The sequence below is a fragment of the Molothrus ater genome, chromosome 25, assembly GCF_012460135.2.
Source record: "Molothrus ater isolate BHLD 08-10-18 breed brown headed cowbird chromosome 25, BPBGC_Mater_1.1, whole genome shotgun sequence".
NCBI lineage: Eukaryota > Metazoa > Chordata > Aves > Passeriformes > Icteridae > Molothrus > Molothrus ater.
The window spans coordinates 1,618,368-1,633,155 of NC_050502.2; the positions used below are offsets into that span (position 1 = coordinate 1,618,368).

General features: G+C 57.7%; 1 protein-coding gene across 1 annotated transcript; it reads left to right on the forward strand.

Moving 5' to 3' along the window:
• The first annotated feature begins 3,873 nt into the window (after positions 1 to 3,873).
• PTPN7 (protein tyrosine phosphatase non-receptor type 7) lies at positions 3,874 to 11,890 on the forward strand. The gene is made up of 9 exons (XM_036398455.2): positions 3,874 to 4,004; positions 4,349 to 4,532; positions 4,954 to 5,038; positions 5,564 to 5,640; positions 8,096 to 8,233; positions 8,974 to 9,084; positions 9,833 to 9,990; positions 10,826 to 10,939; positions 11,492 to 11,890. Exons 1-9 carry the CDS (start codon positions 3,874 to 3,876, stop codon positions 11,583 to 11,585), a joined length of 1,092 nt encoding a protein of 363 aa, XP_036254348.1. The 3' UTR covers positions 11,586 to 11,890.
• Positions 11,891 to 14,788: the final 2,898 nt, after the last annotated feature.

Sequence of the window (14,788 nt, forward strand, 5' to 3'; positions counted from 1 at the left end):
ACAGCAGAGATCTCCTGGAGGGAGGATTGGCTGTGGGAGAGATAAAGAAAACTGCCCAATGAACAGCAGAGAACTGCCCCAGCTCTAAGAGATGGTGATAGAACACACACCCCCATTTCCAAGCTGAGACACTCTATCCTCAGGAACCCCTTGAGCTCAAAGACACCCAGATGGGACAGGTGCCCTCCACACTTAGAGCACAGACCCAGTCCCAGCCTCAGGGAGTGTCTGCATGTCTGGCAGCCTGTTACTCCAGCACAGATCCTTGTTTGTTTGCTCTGGTTCCTACTGGGAGGAAGTTTCTGCAGACACCTTGTTTAGTGCCACAGTGCTGGTCATCCCAGCAATTCCTGAGCTCTGTCAGGGACAGTGGGAAAGAAGGGCAGTGTGTGGTGGGGCTGCCTCCAGGTCTTACAGATGTGTTCTTTCATTCCACAGAGAATCCCTCAATCTGTCCTCTGGCTACTCAAGGATCTGCAGGTAAGACACAAGTGCTGGTGGTCTTTCTCCAGGACAAAGCTGTTCTGCTGCTGGCCAAGCCCTACACTTTGCTCTGGACCTTGGGCCCTCTGATGTCCTAGCCCTCGTGTGGCACTGGGTGGCACTGGGTGGCACTGGCAGGGCTGCCCAGGGAAGCTGTTCTGGCACACCTGCAAACACACAGGTGTGCACAGACACACAGCTCTCTGGTGAGGTGACAGCACAGTCACCTCAGTGAGCTGGGCTGGGGTGGCTGTGGCCAGACCAGCCCTTGGAGAAGACACAGGGAAGGGTTTGGGGTCCGTGGGGCTGTTGGGGTGCAGCAGGAGCTGCTGCAGCACAGCGGGGTGAGGGCTGAGGAGGAAGGAAGCTGCAGAGCCCGGCACGAGCAAACAGGAAGAGCAGTGGGGATGTGTCAGGAAGGATGTGCAGTGCCCCAAGGGCAGACCTGGCCTACCTGAGCCAGGCCCAGGGACCTGCGACCCCAAATCCACCCCTGCCCTTCCTGCTGGGGATGGGGAGCCCACCTGTCCTACCCTGAGGTACCGAGGGGTGGTGGTGGGTGCAGAGGGCTGTCCCAACATCGGCAGGGGCTGGGTCTGTGGGGTGGCACAAGGAGCACGAGGGCAGGCACCGAGGGTGGGAGGCACTGAGCGAGCCCTGGCACATTCCAGGAGCATGGGGAACAGCCAGGGCATGGCCTGGGCAAGAGGACAGCAGGTATGGGGGGGATTCACGGCAGCATGGGAGCATTCATTGCAGCATGAGAGGATTCATGGCAGCATGGGAGCATTCATTGCAGCATGAGAGGATTCATGGCAGCATGGGAGCATTCATGGCAGCATGAGAGGAGTCATGACAGCATGGGAGGATTCATTGCAGCATGAGAGGAGTCATGGCAGCATGGGAGCATTCATTGCAGCATGAGAGGATTCACGGCAGCATGAGAGGATTCACGGCAGCATGGGAGCATTCACAGCAGCATGGGGGGATTCGTTGCAGCATGGGAGGATTCACGGCAGCATGGGAGGATTCACGGCAGCATGGGAGGATTCATGGCAGCATGGGGGGGATTCATGGCAGCATGGGGGGATTCGTGGCAGCATGGGAGCATTCACGGCAGCATGGGAGGATTCACCCTGGCTTCCTGAGGGGCTGTGGTGCCCCCAGAGCAGCCCCACTGCACCATGCCGAGCAGCCCGCCTCACACCTCCTGCCCTCATGGCTGCCTCCTGCCCATCCCTCCGTGCCCCAGGGTGGCAGCAGGGCTGGCCATGGCGTGTGACAGAGGCCATCGAGCTCACCCCACAGCCCTGTCAGAGCTCCTGTGGAGCCCTCCGGGGCTCCGGGGAGGCCGGGCCGTGCCCGGGGCAGGCGGGCCGGGGGGAGCAGGGCCGGGCGGGCCGGGCCGAGCTGCGGAGCTGTGGCCGGTATGTGTGTGGGTGGCTGCCGGGGTGGGGGAGAAGGAGGGAGAGGAAGCAGCAGAGGCAGCAGCTCCTTTGATAAGCGGCTTCCTGAACACTTTCAAACCGCGCTGTCAGGCTGAGCGTGCCGTGCCCGTGGGCCTGGGCCGGGACCGAGGAGCTCTCACGGCAGGGCAGCAGGTAGGCAGCCCTCAGGGCACCAGGCTGGGCAGGAGAGCCCCTGGGCACCCAGGATAGGGAGGAGAGCCCCTGGGCAGTGCCAGGCTGGGCAGGAGAGCCCCTGGGCACCAGGCTGGGGAGGAGAGTCCCCAGGCAGTGCCAGGCTGGGCAGGAGAGACCCCAGGGCACCCAGGCTGGGCAGGAGAGCCCCTGGGCACCAGGCTGGGGAGGAGAGCCCCCAGGGCACCAGGCTGGGGAGGAGAGTCCCTGGGCACCAGGCTGGACAGGAGAGCCCCCAGGGCACCCAGGCTGGGCAGGAGAGCCCCTGGGCACCAGGCTGGGGAGGAGAGTCCCCAGGCAGTGCCAGGCTGGGCAGGAGAGACCCCAGGGCACCCAGGCTAGGCAGGAGAGCCCCCGGGCACCAGGCTGGACAGGAGAGCCCCCAGGGCACCCAGGCTGGGCAGGAGAGCCCCTGGGCACCAGGCTGGGCAGGAGAGCCCCCAGGCAGTGCCAGTCTAGGCAGGAGAGCCCCCGGGCAGTGCCAGCCTGTGCCAGGGGCAGTGGGCATGTGCGTGTGGATGGCAGCGCCAGGCAGGCCAGGATGCTGGACAGGCCATGTGAGCTGAGGTGCTTCCCTGGCATCTCCCAGGTGTTTCCTGGCCAGACTGGGATGGGAACCTGGGCTGTGTCTGGTCAGCAGCTGCTCTTGTCCTGCCTGTATTGAGAACACCCTGTATGGGGCACGGGGATGGTATGAGTGGCAGTGGTGGCATTGCCACTCTCAGAAATGGCACTGGGCAGCAGGGAATCCTGGGGAGCAGCTCCTGCCCTAGCTGTGTTCCCAGCCACCATGTGGACACCAGCTCTCTACAAAACCTCCCCGAGCAGATGGGCTGCCTGGGATCCCACTCTTTGCCCACCAAGATCTCTGACTCTGCATCATTCCCTGGCTCTGGGTCTGCCTCCTGCTCATGGAGGAAGCAGGGGATGAGGAGGAGGCTCAGAATCCCAGGGTGCTGCCTGCACCATGAGGAGCTGTGCCCAGAGGTGAGTCAGCATCACCTACATCTCCCCAGCCCTGGTGATGGAGGATGTCTGGCACCCTCCCCAGCTGGGCTGCCCCACGGCCTTTTGCTCAACCACCCGGATAGAGCAGTTTCCTCTCAACAGATGCTGTGACCTGCAGGGTGGAGGAGGCTGTCCCAGGGCCATGGGGCTGTTGAGGGTGCCTGGTCTGTGTGTCCCTGCAGCAGGAGATGGCCAGGCTCCATGCAGTGGCTACAGCCACCTCTTGTCACCTGCTGAGCACTGCTGTGCTCAGACATTCCAGCTCCCAGTTCCCCACCATGTCCCCAGGATGAGGCAGGGGGATGTGATGGAGAAGGGCTGGGAACACAGGGCATGTGCTTCCATGGAGGTGGAGAGCATCTGGGGCTCCCCCAAAGCAGGCTGTGCCTGCCACCACAGAGTGGGTGTCCTCCCCTCAGGGGAGGCAGGTGGCCCTTGGTGCCATGCCCAGGGTCACCAGTGTGGGCTGCAGTGCTGCAGGGAGGGTGACTGTGCTGGGAGCTCTCCAGGATATCTGCCTGCATACAGGGGCTGGGGTCCTGCTTCCAGGACAACTGAGCACTTAAAATCCCTTGCTTGCAGACCATCTGTGGGGGCTCCATCCAGCCTTGTGGTGTCTCACAGATCTGACTTTACTTTTCCAGCCACTTCTCCTCTGATGGCTCCATGCTCTCCCAGGAGCTGAGAGCCCCCTGTGTGGCCCTGCTGTGCTTCAGGACAAGGGCTCTGTGCTTGCTGCAGCATGGTCCAAGCCTGCTTGGTGTGCTCCAGAGTTCATAGGGGCAGCCTGGCAGCCCAGGCAGCTGCAGAGGACATGGACAAGGCAGAGAAGCCCAGTCCCCCTGCCAAGAAGCACGTGCGACTCCAGGAGAGGTGAGTGTGCCTTGGGGTGCCCATGGCACTGCTCATCCCAGGGCTCCCCTGACATTCCTTTGCCAGCCCTCTGCCTGCAGCTGCCAGCTCTGAGTGCAGAGGCAACCCTGGCACTCACCCAGCCCAGGACAAATCCCAACACCTTCAGTCCTTCAGGGGACTTTTCTCCCCAGCAGGAAGGCAAAATGTTCAGCTACTTCCTGTTCCTCAATCTCCCCATCTGCTGGGGTCTCCATCTGGCCTTTGCCCAGTGTGGGGTGGTTTTAACTGATGATGCAGTGTGGTGGGCTGTCCTTCTGTCCCAGGGTGGCAGTAGGTCAGCCAGGGACCCCTGTGCCTTGCAGGAGGGGCTCCAATGTGTCACTAGTGCTGGATATGAGCTCTCTAGGGAACGTGGAGCCCATCCAGCCTGTCTGCACGCCACGGGACATCACACTGAAGTTTCTGAGGACATCCAGCCACGTGCTGAGGAAACAGGAGCTCCAGCAGCACGCCCAGAGCCTGGCACAGCTCCAGGAGGAGTTTTCGGTGCGATGATCACGATTTTCCCTCTCCCTCCTCACAGGAGGGGTGCCAGGGGCTGGCAGTGGTGGGGCTGAACAGGGTGAACATCAGGCTCTGAGCCCAGCTGTGCCCCACAGCCCCAGTGGGAGGGCAGGAGGTGTGGGCAAACAGGGGAGGGATGCCCAGGTGCCACCTGGTCCCTGGTGCACACGTGTCCTGTTGGGGTCCCTGCAAAACCCTGTCCCGCCCTCCCATGCCATGTTCTTCTCCCAGCACTGCCTCTCTGGAAGGAGTTCCACCACAGCTGGAGTAAAGCCCAGGAGCTGGCATCTCTGCTGATGCCCCTGGGCCAGCTCTGCCCTGCTGGGCAGCCAGGTCTGCCACCAGCAGGGGACACAAGTGGCAGCAATGGGCTTTTCCTCATGGCTGTTTTCTCCCCCTGCAGAAAATCCCACCCAACTTTGTGAGTCCGGAGGAGCTGGAAATCCCTGGGCGTGCTTTCAAGGACAGATACAAAACCATTCTCCCCAGTAGGTGCCACTGTGTCCCTTTGCCTCCCATTTGCCTGTGGGTGAGGGGTGACTCAGAGCAGCCCTGGCACTGGGGTGGGCACCCCTGGGTGCTGTTGTTGCTCCTTCTGCCCGTGGTGTGCGCAGTGCTTGGGGTACATGGGGAGCTGCTCCTACCCAGGTGTGCAGCACTCCTGGGGCCTTCCATGTCCTAAGGGCATGGTCCTGAGAGGGTAAAGGCTGAGGGTGCTGTGGAGGGGCTCAGCTGGGCTCTAGTTACCCAGGAATGCTGGGTTTTTCTTTACAAGATCTTTTAAGGTTCTGTGGATGTCCAGGGGATCACTGCAGGCGAGTCACCCCATCTGCTCACTATGGCACCTGCAGGTTTGGGCTGAGGCTAAAGTGGGACAAGAACATGCCTGAGGGAGGGTGCAGACAGCTCTGGGCATGGCATGGAGTAGGAGGACTCAGCCTCCAGCCCCTGGGGTTGAAGCAGGGAGGATGGGCAGGATCAGTCCCTTGGGTGAGACCTGTGACATCTTTCAGATCCTGAGAGCCGGGTCTGCCTCAGGAGGGCTGGGAGCCAGGAGGAAGACAGCTACATAAATGCCAACTACATCACAGTGAGTGTCCTCTTCTCCCAGGGCTGCAGCCCAGGGCTCTCAGGGCATCAGGCTGCAGGTGCCACACTGCTCACACATGCTGGGGCACTGTCACCTGCTCTCCTGTGGCTGCCCTGGGGCTGCAGACTTAACTTGCCACTCCTGCTGGAGCTGGAGATGTGGCTCCATCTGCACAGGGCAGATATGCTGTTCCTGTGCTGGGAGAGTCTCATGAGGGAGCTGCTCTCAGCTCCTGGGCACACTGAGCACCCCAAAAGGCTCCCTGGCAGTGGCTTCTCCATCTGCTCCTCACACACTGGTCCATGGTCTGGCACAGGCATGGGAGGCAAGTTGTGTCAGCAGGTTATGGCAGCTCAGAGATCCTCAAAGCTCACTTATCCTGGGATTTTTTTCTCTGCTCAGGGAGCTTGCTGCAATTTCCCAGGAAGGGAACTAATGAAAATGGGGTGTGGCTTATTTTTGGCACGTGGTGGTGGGGTTCCTTTCCAGAGACTGAGAAATCCCCAGACCTTAGGGTGTTACTTAGACATCTTGGTTTTGATTCCATCCCTGTGCAGACCCTTCCAGGCTGCAGTCTCTGCCAGAAGGGGATCTCTGTGAGCCAGGTGCCAGTTTTGCCCTTGGGGCAGGGTCCTGGCTGAGCCACTGATCTCACTGCAGCACCCTGCCCTTGGGGCTGCCCAGGGCCCTGGCTGAGCCACTGATCTCACTGCAGCACCCTGCCCTTGGGGCTGCCCAGGGCCCTGGCTGAGCCACTGATCTCACTGCAGCACCCTGCCCTTGGGGCTGCCCAGGGCCAGGGAAGCAGAGGGGGGACTGTTGGTGCTGTGAGTGAGGCAGTGAGGGAAAGCAGGACGTGGAAAAGCAGCCCACAAAAAGTGCTGGAGGGCAGTCAGGAGCATTTTTTTCCTGGTGCTGCTTGTGGCTCAGACCCACAGCAGCAAGCAGCACCCAGCAGGGAGGGTGAAAGCTCCCTGGGACAGGAGCACTGTGCCCAGAGCTGCTGGGAGCTCCAGGGGCAGTTTGCCCACGGGCAGCAGAGGAGCTGTGACACCTCAGGTGACACTGCCACCCTGTCCCTACACCCCAGGTGTGGGACACCCAGGAATGCTGGGCTTTTCTTTACAAGATCTTTTAAAACTAAACTATTTAATTAAAAAATGACACCTAAATTATTTTCACTTTTAGCTCAATAACTCAAATAATTATCAAAGTCTACAATGTGGGCTTTTTTGTCTAATTACAAAACACTACTTAAACTTATGAAGAAGGACTAGTAACTGCTTTAAAACTTCTATTTTTAGTTCTAGATATATCATTGTATTCTAAAACTCTAAGTTTTCTACTCAGTGATATTACACACTTCTAACTGAACTCATAATCCTAGTGCTATCAATCAGCTTTTGAAGCCCTCTCTACAGCCCCAGGTCAAACAGTGTTCCCCTGAGGGGTCAGAGTTTGTTAGCACAGAAAGTTTAAAACTCTCAGCATCCACAACTCCAACATCTCCCCCTCTTGTTGTATCCTCTCTGTCTCACCTGACTGCTGGCAATGCACAAGCACTGCCCACCCCTGTGGCACACACCTGTGCCCACACCCCCCTGTGTGCAGCTGGTATTTCCTGACCCCTTCCTTCCCCTTGATTCCTCAGAGGTGTAGCAGTGCAGGAATTTGTGGGCACATCAGAAAATTGGCAACCCAGCCTGCCTGGGCATGCCTGGGAGGAGCAGGAATCTGGGAGGGCTCTGCAGGTGTTTGATCACATCAGCCCCACCTGGGATTGCTGCTCTTCCTTCTGAGGTGTTCCATGAAATGCTTTTGAGCATGGCTGTGGGGGGAAGGTGGAATTCCCAGGGTTGATACCCCCAGGGAATGACACTCCTGAATGGAAAATCACATTTCCTAGGAAAAATAAATCATTTCAAGGCATGAAAATAGGGCTCTGCAAAATGTTCCTGAAAACATTCCTGTCCCTTAGCTGGCCCAGTGCAGCTTCTTGTGAGACCAAAGCATTAACAGGTTGCTGGGAAGGCCTGGATTTTCTGTACCTTTGGCAATTTTATACCAGGAGAAGTGTCTGGAGACAGAGGATGCCTGGAGCTGTGAAGCAGGGATTCCTGCTTGTCCTTGTGGAAATGCCCCTAGTGAGGAGTGCAGCTCCTTGTGTGAGCTTTGCCTTGCCAAGGCATCCATCAGCTATTGCCACACTGACAGTGACTTTGGGTGTGCTAGGATGGACTTGCTCCTGGGTGATGGGACCAGTGGGGTGGGGAGGATGCCTGGTGGCTCCTCAGCAGATCTATAAAAGCATTTTAAGGACAGATTTAGTAAGAAACAGCACGTGTAGCTCAGCCTCTAAAGCGTGGAGGAGAAAAGCATGGTGGGGGCTGGAGTGAGCTGGGCACAGCCCCGTGCCCTCAGGGTGCCCCGGTCCCTGACGGGCTGTGCTCGGCAGGGCTACGCGGGCCGGCCCCGGGAGTACATCGCCACACAGGGCCCCCTGCTGAACACCGTGAGCGACTTCTGGCAGATGGTGTGGCAGGAGGAGGCTCCCCTCATCGTCATGATCACCGAGCTCCAGGAGCGCAAGGAGGTACCAGGGAGCGTGCCCAGCCCTGGGCACAGCGGGAGGGGGGTGCTATGGCAGCAGAGGGCTGGGTGAGGCCAAATGTGGGGCTGTGCACCCACTCACTGTGCTTTTGTCTCAGAGGGTTCCCTGATGAATCACAAGGGGAGGAGGAGATCCCCAGGGCTGCAGCCTTGGCCCTATCTGGTTTTCCTCCTCACATGGCTGTGTGCTCTGGGCACTCTTTACCAGCTGGATAATAAAGGGTTAAAGCTGGATAAAGGGTTTAGGGCAGCCCCCAGGGATGGGGCAGAAGCAGAGGGCAGCAGTGCCCCTCTGGCCCCCCAGAGCTCTCAGCCAGGGGATCCAGCCCAGGGGAGAGGGCACTGCTGCCCACTGCTTGTGCTTCTGGGATGGGAGCCAACAGCACCTGCCTGGGGGAACTGAGAACTGGAAACTCTTTCCTGGCCATGTCTATGCTCCCTTCTCTCCCTTCTCTCCCTGTGCCCTGGGTCCTGCTGCATCTGGAAGCTTCCTGGGCTGAGCAGGGATATGCATCCCTGGGGCCTGAAAGCCAGGGCAGGGCATGGGAGAGGGTGCAGGGGTAGGGATCTATCCCTTCTTTGCTTTCCCTCTGTATCACTCTACCTCCCCAAGGTGAGGACCCCTCTCACCAGCACTGACTCAAGCACAGTTCAAACATCCTTGACGAGGGTCCTTGGGTGCCTTGAGCATCTCCACAGCCACAAACCTGCCTTGTTCTCCAGAAATGTGTCCACTACTGGCCCGAGAAGGAGGGCACCTATGGCCCCTTCACCATCCACGTGCAGGGGGTGAGCGAGTGTGTGGAGTACGTGGTGCGAGATCTCTCCATCCAGGTGGGTCTGAGCCTCATCCTGGGGCACAGAGGGAGCACCTGGGGCCCAGCAGTGCCCCTGATAATATCACTTCATTTATTATCCCCACAAAAACCCCTCCAACAACTATACCAATTTCCATTAAAATAACTGCCTTGGTTGTAACAGCCCTAGGCATTGCTTTAGCCCTAGAAATCTCAAAAATAGCCCAAACACTCATTGTCACAAAACAAACCTGACACCCCTGGCATCTCTGGGCTGAGAGCTCTCAGCAATGAGATGGCAATGCTCTGTGACAGGAAAGAGGAGGGTTCATGATTCTCAGGAGGGCCCTGCCAGAGGAGGGGTGTGCAGAGCCTGGGGAGGCTGGGAGGGAGCAGGAGAGGAGCCAGCCCTGGGGTGCAGAGGAGAAGGGCTCAGCTGGGCAGAGCAGCACCAGCCTGGTGTTTTTGCACTGTGTCATTGGGCTCTGCCCCATGGACTCTGTGTCACCCTGGGTTGACACCAGCCTGAAGGATCTGGCTTGCTTGGCCTGGATTCTGGGACAGTATTTGAACACTGCATCTGTTCTCACCCTCTGGGATGGGACACATCCATTGGCTCTGGCCCAAGGGTCTCTCCCTCATGTCTGGCAGAGGCTCAGAAAGGGATTCAGGAGGAGAGTGGCTGAGATGGGTATGGGCTGCTTGAGCTCTGCTGAGCTGAACTCCCCATTTCATCTGGCCCGTGCCCTCACATCCCCATTTCTCTTTGTCCTGTGCTGGAGAAGCTTGGGAAGGAATGCCGCAAGGTCAAGCACATCCTCTTCCCTTCCTGGCCGGACCAGCAGACACCTGAGTCAGCCAAGCCCCTGCTGCACCTGGTGGCCAAGGTGGAGGAGGCTCTGCAGACTGCAGCCAGCCCAGGGCCCATTGTGGTGCACTGCAGGTAAGAGCTTGCACCTCCCTGAGCCCTGTCTGTGCTTCTCCCCAGGGTCAGTCCCCTGTGAGTCCTCACATACAGGTCCCACGGTGGTGCAGGAATCCCAGGGCACAGCCACCCCCAGCAGAGCTGTCAATCAGCAGCTCCTGTCCTGGCAGCACGATGGTGACATTAGAGTGGCATATCCTGCACTGGGGTCCAGCAGGGTGGGAGCAGGAGGGGTCTGCATTTGGGACCCAGCCACTAGCCCCACCCTACACCCACAGCTCCAGCTCTGGAAGATCCTGCTTGAGCAGAGAGATGGAACCAGGTGATCCCGTGGTTGGTCCCTTTGAACCTGTCCCATTCCTGCTCCCTGTGCCGCCCAGCATGGCCTGTGGCTTGGATGTGGCCATGTTTCAGGACAGCCCTCCTGCAGGAGGTGGCCTCTGCCTATTCTCTCCTTGCTGAGGGACAGTGGAGCACAGCACCTGTTTGTCCCTAGGGAATGTGCAGCATGCACTGCTGCAGGCTGAGTGCAAACCTGGTACTGGGGTTAGAGCCCAGCTGGGAGGGGAGGGGCTGCAGAGCCCCCCTGCACTGCACAAGGATGGGCACAGAATGGTTTTGTGCTTGCAGAGCAGCCTCAGCCGGGCTGTGCCACACAGCAAGAACTCCCTGCCATGGCAGAGTGACCCCAGCCCATGGCTTTGGTGCCTGGCTCAGAACCTTGGTCTGGCAGCTTGGGCCAGGAGCCCAGCATCCCTCCAGGCAGAAATCACAATCTAGGAGTGCACCAGCTCAGCAATGCAGGTGCAGGCAGTGGGTGCTGAAGGTGCTCACAGCTGTGTCTGCCCTGCAGCGCGGGCATCAGCCGCACCGGCTGCTTCATTGCCACCAGGATCGGGTGCCAGCAGCTGCAGGACACGGGGGAGGTGGATATCCTGGGCATCGTGTGCCATCTGCGCATAGACAGGTGGGTACACAGGGCAGGGGGCTCCCTGCAGGGTCCTGCTGGGTGCCAGCCTGACAGCAGGGCTGGGGGAGGGATGTGGCAGAGATACGGGGATGGGCATCCCAGGGGGCACAGGGTCTGTTTCTGCTGGAAACCAGAAGGGTGCCTGGGGGATGCAGGTGTGTGGATAGCAAACAATTCCCAGTGCCAGGCTGGTTCTGCAGTCAGAGCTGCTGTAGCTCTGACATGAGGACATGAGGGAGAGGAGAGGGGCTGTGAACCTGGCAGCCATCTGCTCTTCCCGCCCTGCTCAGCCACTAAATCCAGAAACACTCCACCTGGCCACTCTTCAAGAAGTACAGGTGAAAATTAGCACCAAATCAGCTGCCAATCTCATTTTGAACAGCCCAGCAATGTTTCTGAACCCCTCTATTCTTTGGGCTGCTCTGCTGCCTGTTTCAGAGGCATCTTGACATGGCTGGTGCAGTGGAAATGTTTGTGCCCCGGGAGTAGAGAGCTGGAGCAGGGTTCTGTGTCTGTGAAGTGTCAGTGGGCCCTGCCTTTCCCTTGCAGAGGCGGGATGATCCAGACGAGCGAGCAGTACCAGTTCCTCCATCACACGCTGGCTCTCTACGCCTCCCAGCTGCCAGAGGGGGCAGCCCGCTAGCGCAGGGCTCCCGCCGGGCCTGTGGCTCCCTGCTCGGACCTCTCCTGCACCAGCCTCGGGGACACCTTCACCAAAATACCCCTCCTGATGCTGCCAGGCCACAGAGCAGCAGCGTGAGCATCCCTCGGGATGAGCACAGCCCAGCCAGCCCCGACTGTGGCTTTGGAGCCTGGGGAGCAGCAAGGTGAGGTGCTGCACTGGCTGCTCCAGGTGGCCACTGCTGCTGGCTCCAGGCAGATTTCACCCACAGAAAGCAGCTTTGGCTTTTGAGAGGTGCAAGATCTTGAACCAGAAGAGCAAGTTATGTGGAGGAACTGCAGCTGGCAGATGCTGGGAGTGTGGTTTGCCTTTCAGCTGCACACAAATGTCCACCCTGTCAGACACAGCACTGGTGGAACTACCCTGAAATAAACAGAGCCTCTGTCCTGTCGGTGCATCCTTTGTGGGCAGGGCTGGGCTTGCTCCAAACATGCACCACTAAACTCTTCTTGCTAAAGACACACCTTGATGGCTTGGTGCACAGCCACCAACGGCGTTCCACAGCTTGCTTTCCTCTCCACCTTCAGCCAACACCTTCTCAACAGCCTCAGAGCAGAATCATAGAATTATAAAGGTTGGAAAAGACCTCCAAGATCATTGAGTGCAACCTCTGATCAAACCCCACTAAACTGCATCATGAATTGCCATGTATATTTGTTTCTTGAACACCTCCAGGGATGGTGAGTCCACCACCTCCCTGGGCAGCCTGTGCCAGTGCTTGAGCACCTTTCAGGGAAGAAATTTTCCCCCATATCCAACCCAGACCTCCCTTCTCTCTAGCAGGGGAGATTCCCAAGTGCAGTTTGCAAGTGATGTGTTTCCAATTGCCTTTTGTTACATGAGGGTGGGGATTTTGAATTCTTGGGTTTTTTTTTTCTGAAATCAGAACAAAATAATATTTGAGTTTTATTAGGTTGTCTTTTTAACTGATAAATCCAGAGGCAGAAATATAGAACATGGAAAAACATTTTGTCATAAAGCATGGAGATGGAAATACTCTGGGAAGTATTTTGAAGTACTATGAAGGTATTCAAAGCTGCCCTTGCCATTGGGCATTGGACACCCACTTGGGCAGTGAGGGCTGGGAAGGAGATGGGAAATGCCCAGTCTGTGCCCACCAATGTCATGAGCCCTGACATGACCCAGTGTGAGATGCAGGGAAAAAAGGCTCAATCTTCCTGCTGGAAGACATGTGCATGACCTACTCCTTCCCCATGCCATGGCTCCCCAAAATGCAGCTGAATTGCTGCCCAATGGTCTTCCCTGCCCACTTCCCTCCCTTGGCACCAGGAACAAATCTGCTTCCTGGCCCAGCAGCAGGAAAAGGGGCAGATCTCAAGTGACATCCTTTCACCTGCTGCATTTCCATCACCCTGGCAGAGAAATCCCCCTGCTCTAGTGCCAGGTCAGCCCTTCCTCAAGCCCCAGCCTGCCCAGCCAGGTGATTTGGGGTGGAATTGTGTTCTCTGTGGGACTCCTGTGTGATGCTCAGGCACTCAGAGAGGTGTGGAGCTTTGTAAGCTCCCTGCAGGTGAATGCATGGCTCAGGACTTTGCCTTCTCAGGTAATTTGGTGTAACACTGTTACCTTTAATGGTGTCTCTGAGGCACCCATCGAGGTTTGAGTTGTGAGACAGGTTTTATTCAGCATCCCCCTCCTCAAGTCCTTCCTTGCCCACTGCCATCAGGCAGGAGAAGTTGAAGACTTACAAACTGCACCTGGACAGTGTTTCTGCACTCCCTGGACAGCAGGACACACACCATTTTCCTCTTGCTTTCAATCTGCTGTCCAGAGGAGAGCTCTCAGGGCAGGCTCAGGCCAAGGGCTGCCTGAGGGTCTCCCAAGGCATGCAGGAGCAGCACCAGGATCACACTTGGCCAGGGGTGTTGGCACCTCCTCCCAGATTACCCATCAGGTGCTGGGAGTTTTTCCAGCTCAGCTGTCTGATGCAGATTATGATCAGTTAAGCAGGTTTCCTGCCTTTTGATCTCAGTTTCTACCAGCTCCATTTGTTCCACACTTACCTGGCCCCTGTGGGAGTTCTCTCCATCCTCTGTGCACTGACCCCCTGAACCATCCCCTGTGTTATTGCCAAACCCTCCCTGGGCTCACCCCATGTCAGAGGTGCAGCAGGGTTTGTGTAGGTACAGTTTGGGGTGATTGGGAGTGGGGCTGGCTCAGCCCCATCCCCAGTGGGTGCAGCTGTGAGAAGCAGGTGAGCAGCACTGACAGCACTGAGCCATGGAGTGCCCAGGTGTGCTGAGCAACCACAGAGGGAACAGAGGGCACACAGTGCAGTGCATAAACATGAGGGTGTAAAAGGCTGGGCTAAAGAGCAAGAAGGGCTGATGCTTGAAGCCTTCTGAAGTGGTGTGGTGCTACTCTGTATGGGTTGAAGCGTTCTGATGTTGTATGGTGACACTTTGTGTGTCATGGCCGTCTCACCTGTGACATGTGCTGTGACAGGTTTGAGCTGCTCTGGCTGTGTCCTGAGAAACTGCTTCACCCAGTCCATAAAGAGCACAGGGTACCAGCAGATAGAGGAAAAGAATCTCTCCAAAATCTCGTGCTTCCCCATGCCCTGGGCTAGCATGAAGCCCCTGAATTAGCCAGGGATTTCAGCACAGCCAAGATTGCTGCTGTTCCTCAGCCCCCCACTTAAACCCCAGGTATGGTCCCAGGTGTCCTTATCCTCCCCACAGGTGTTCCTGTGCTCCAGGGGAGGTACAGCCCAGGCAGGCAGAGCTGGGGCCCTGGTTACAGCATCCTGAGAACCATGTCCCCAAGGCTCAGGAAAAGTCCTTCCTCCACACAATCAGAAACCAGTTTGGGTTGCAAGTCCATCTAGTACCAACCCCTTCCACTATCCCAGGCTGCTCCAAGTCCAACCTGGCCCTGGGTACTCCAGGGATGGGGCAGCCACAGCTTCTCTGGGCAGCCTGTGCCAGGGCCTCACCTCCCTCTTTGTGAAACCTTTCTTACATCTAAGAAAATATATTAGGTATAAAGATACAAGATCTTGTCCTATGCACATGACTGTAATTTTGACCTGGGGTTTTCCAGGCTGGTAGTCCATTCCCTCCCCTTGCAACAACTCACTGGGATGGGAGGAACAAAACATGGTGGCCACGTGGCAGATATCACTGTTGTGGCACACACCAGCT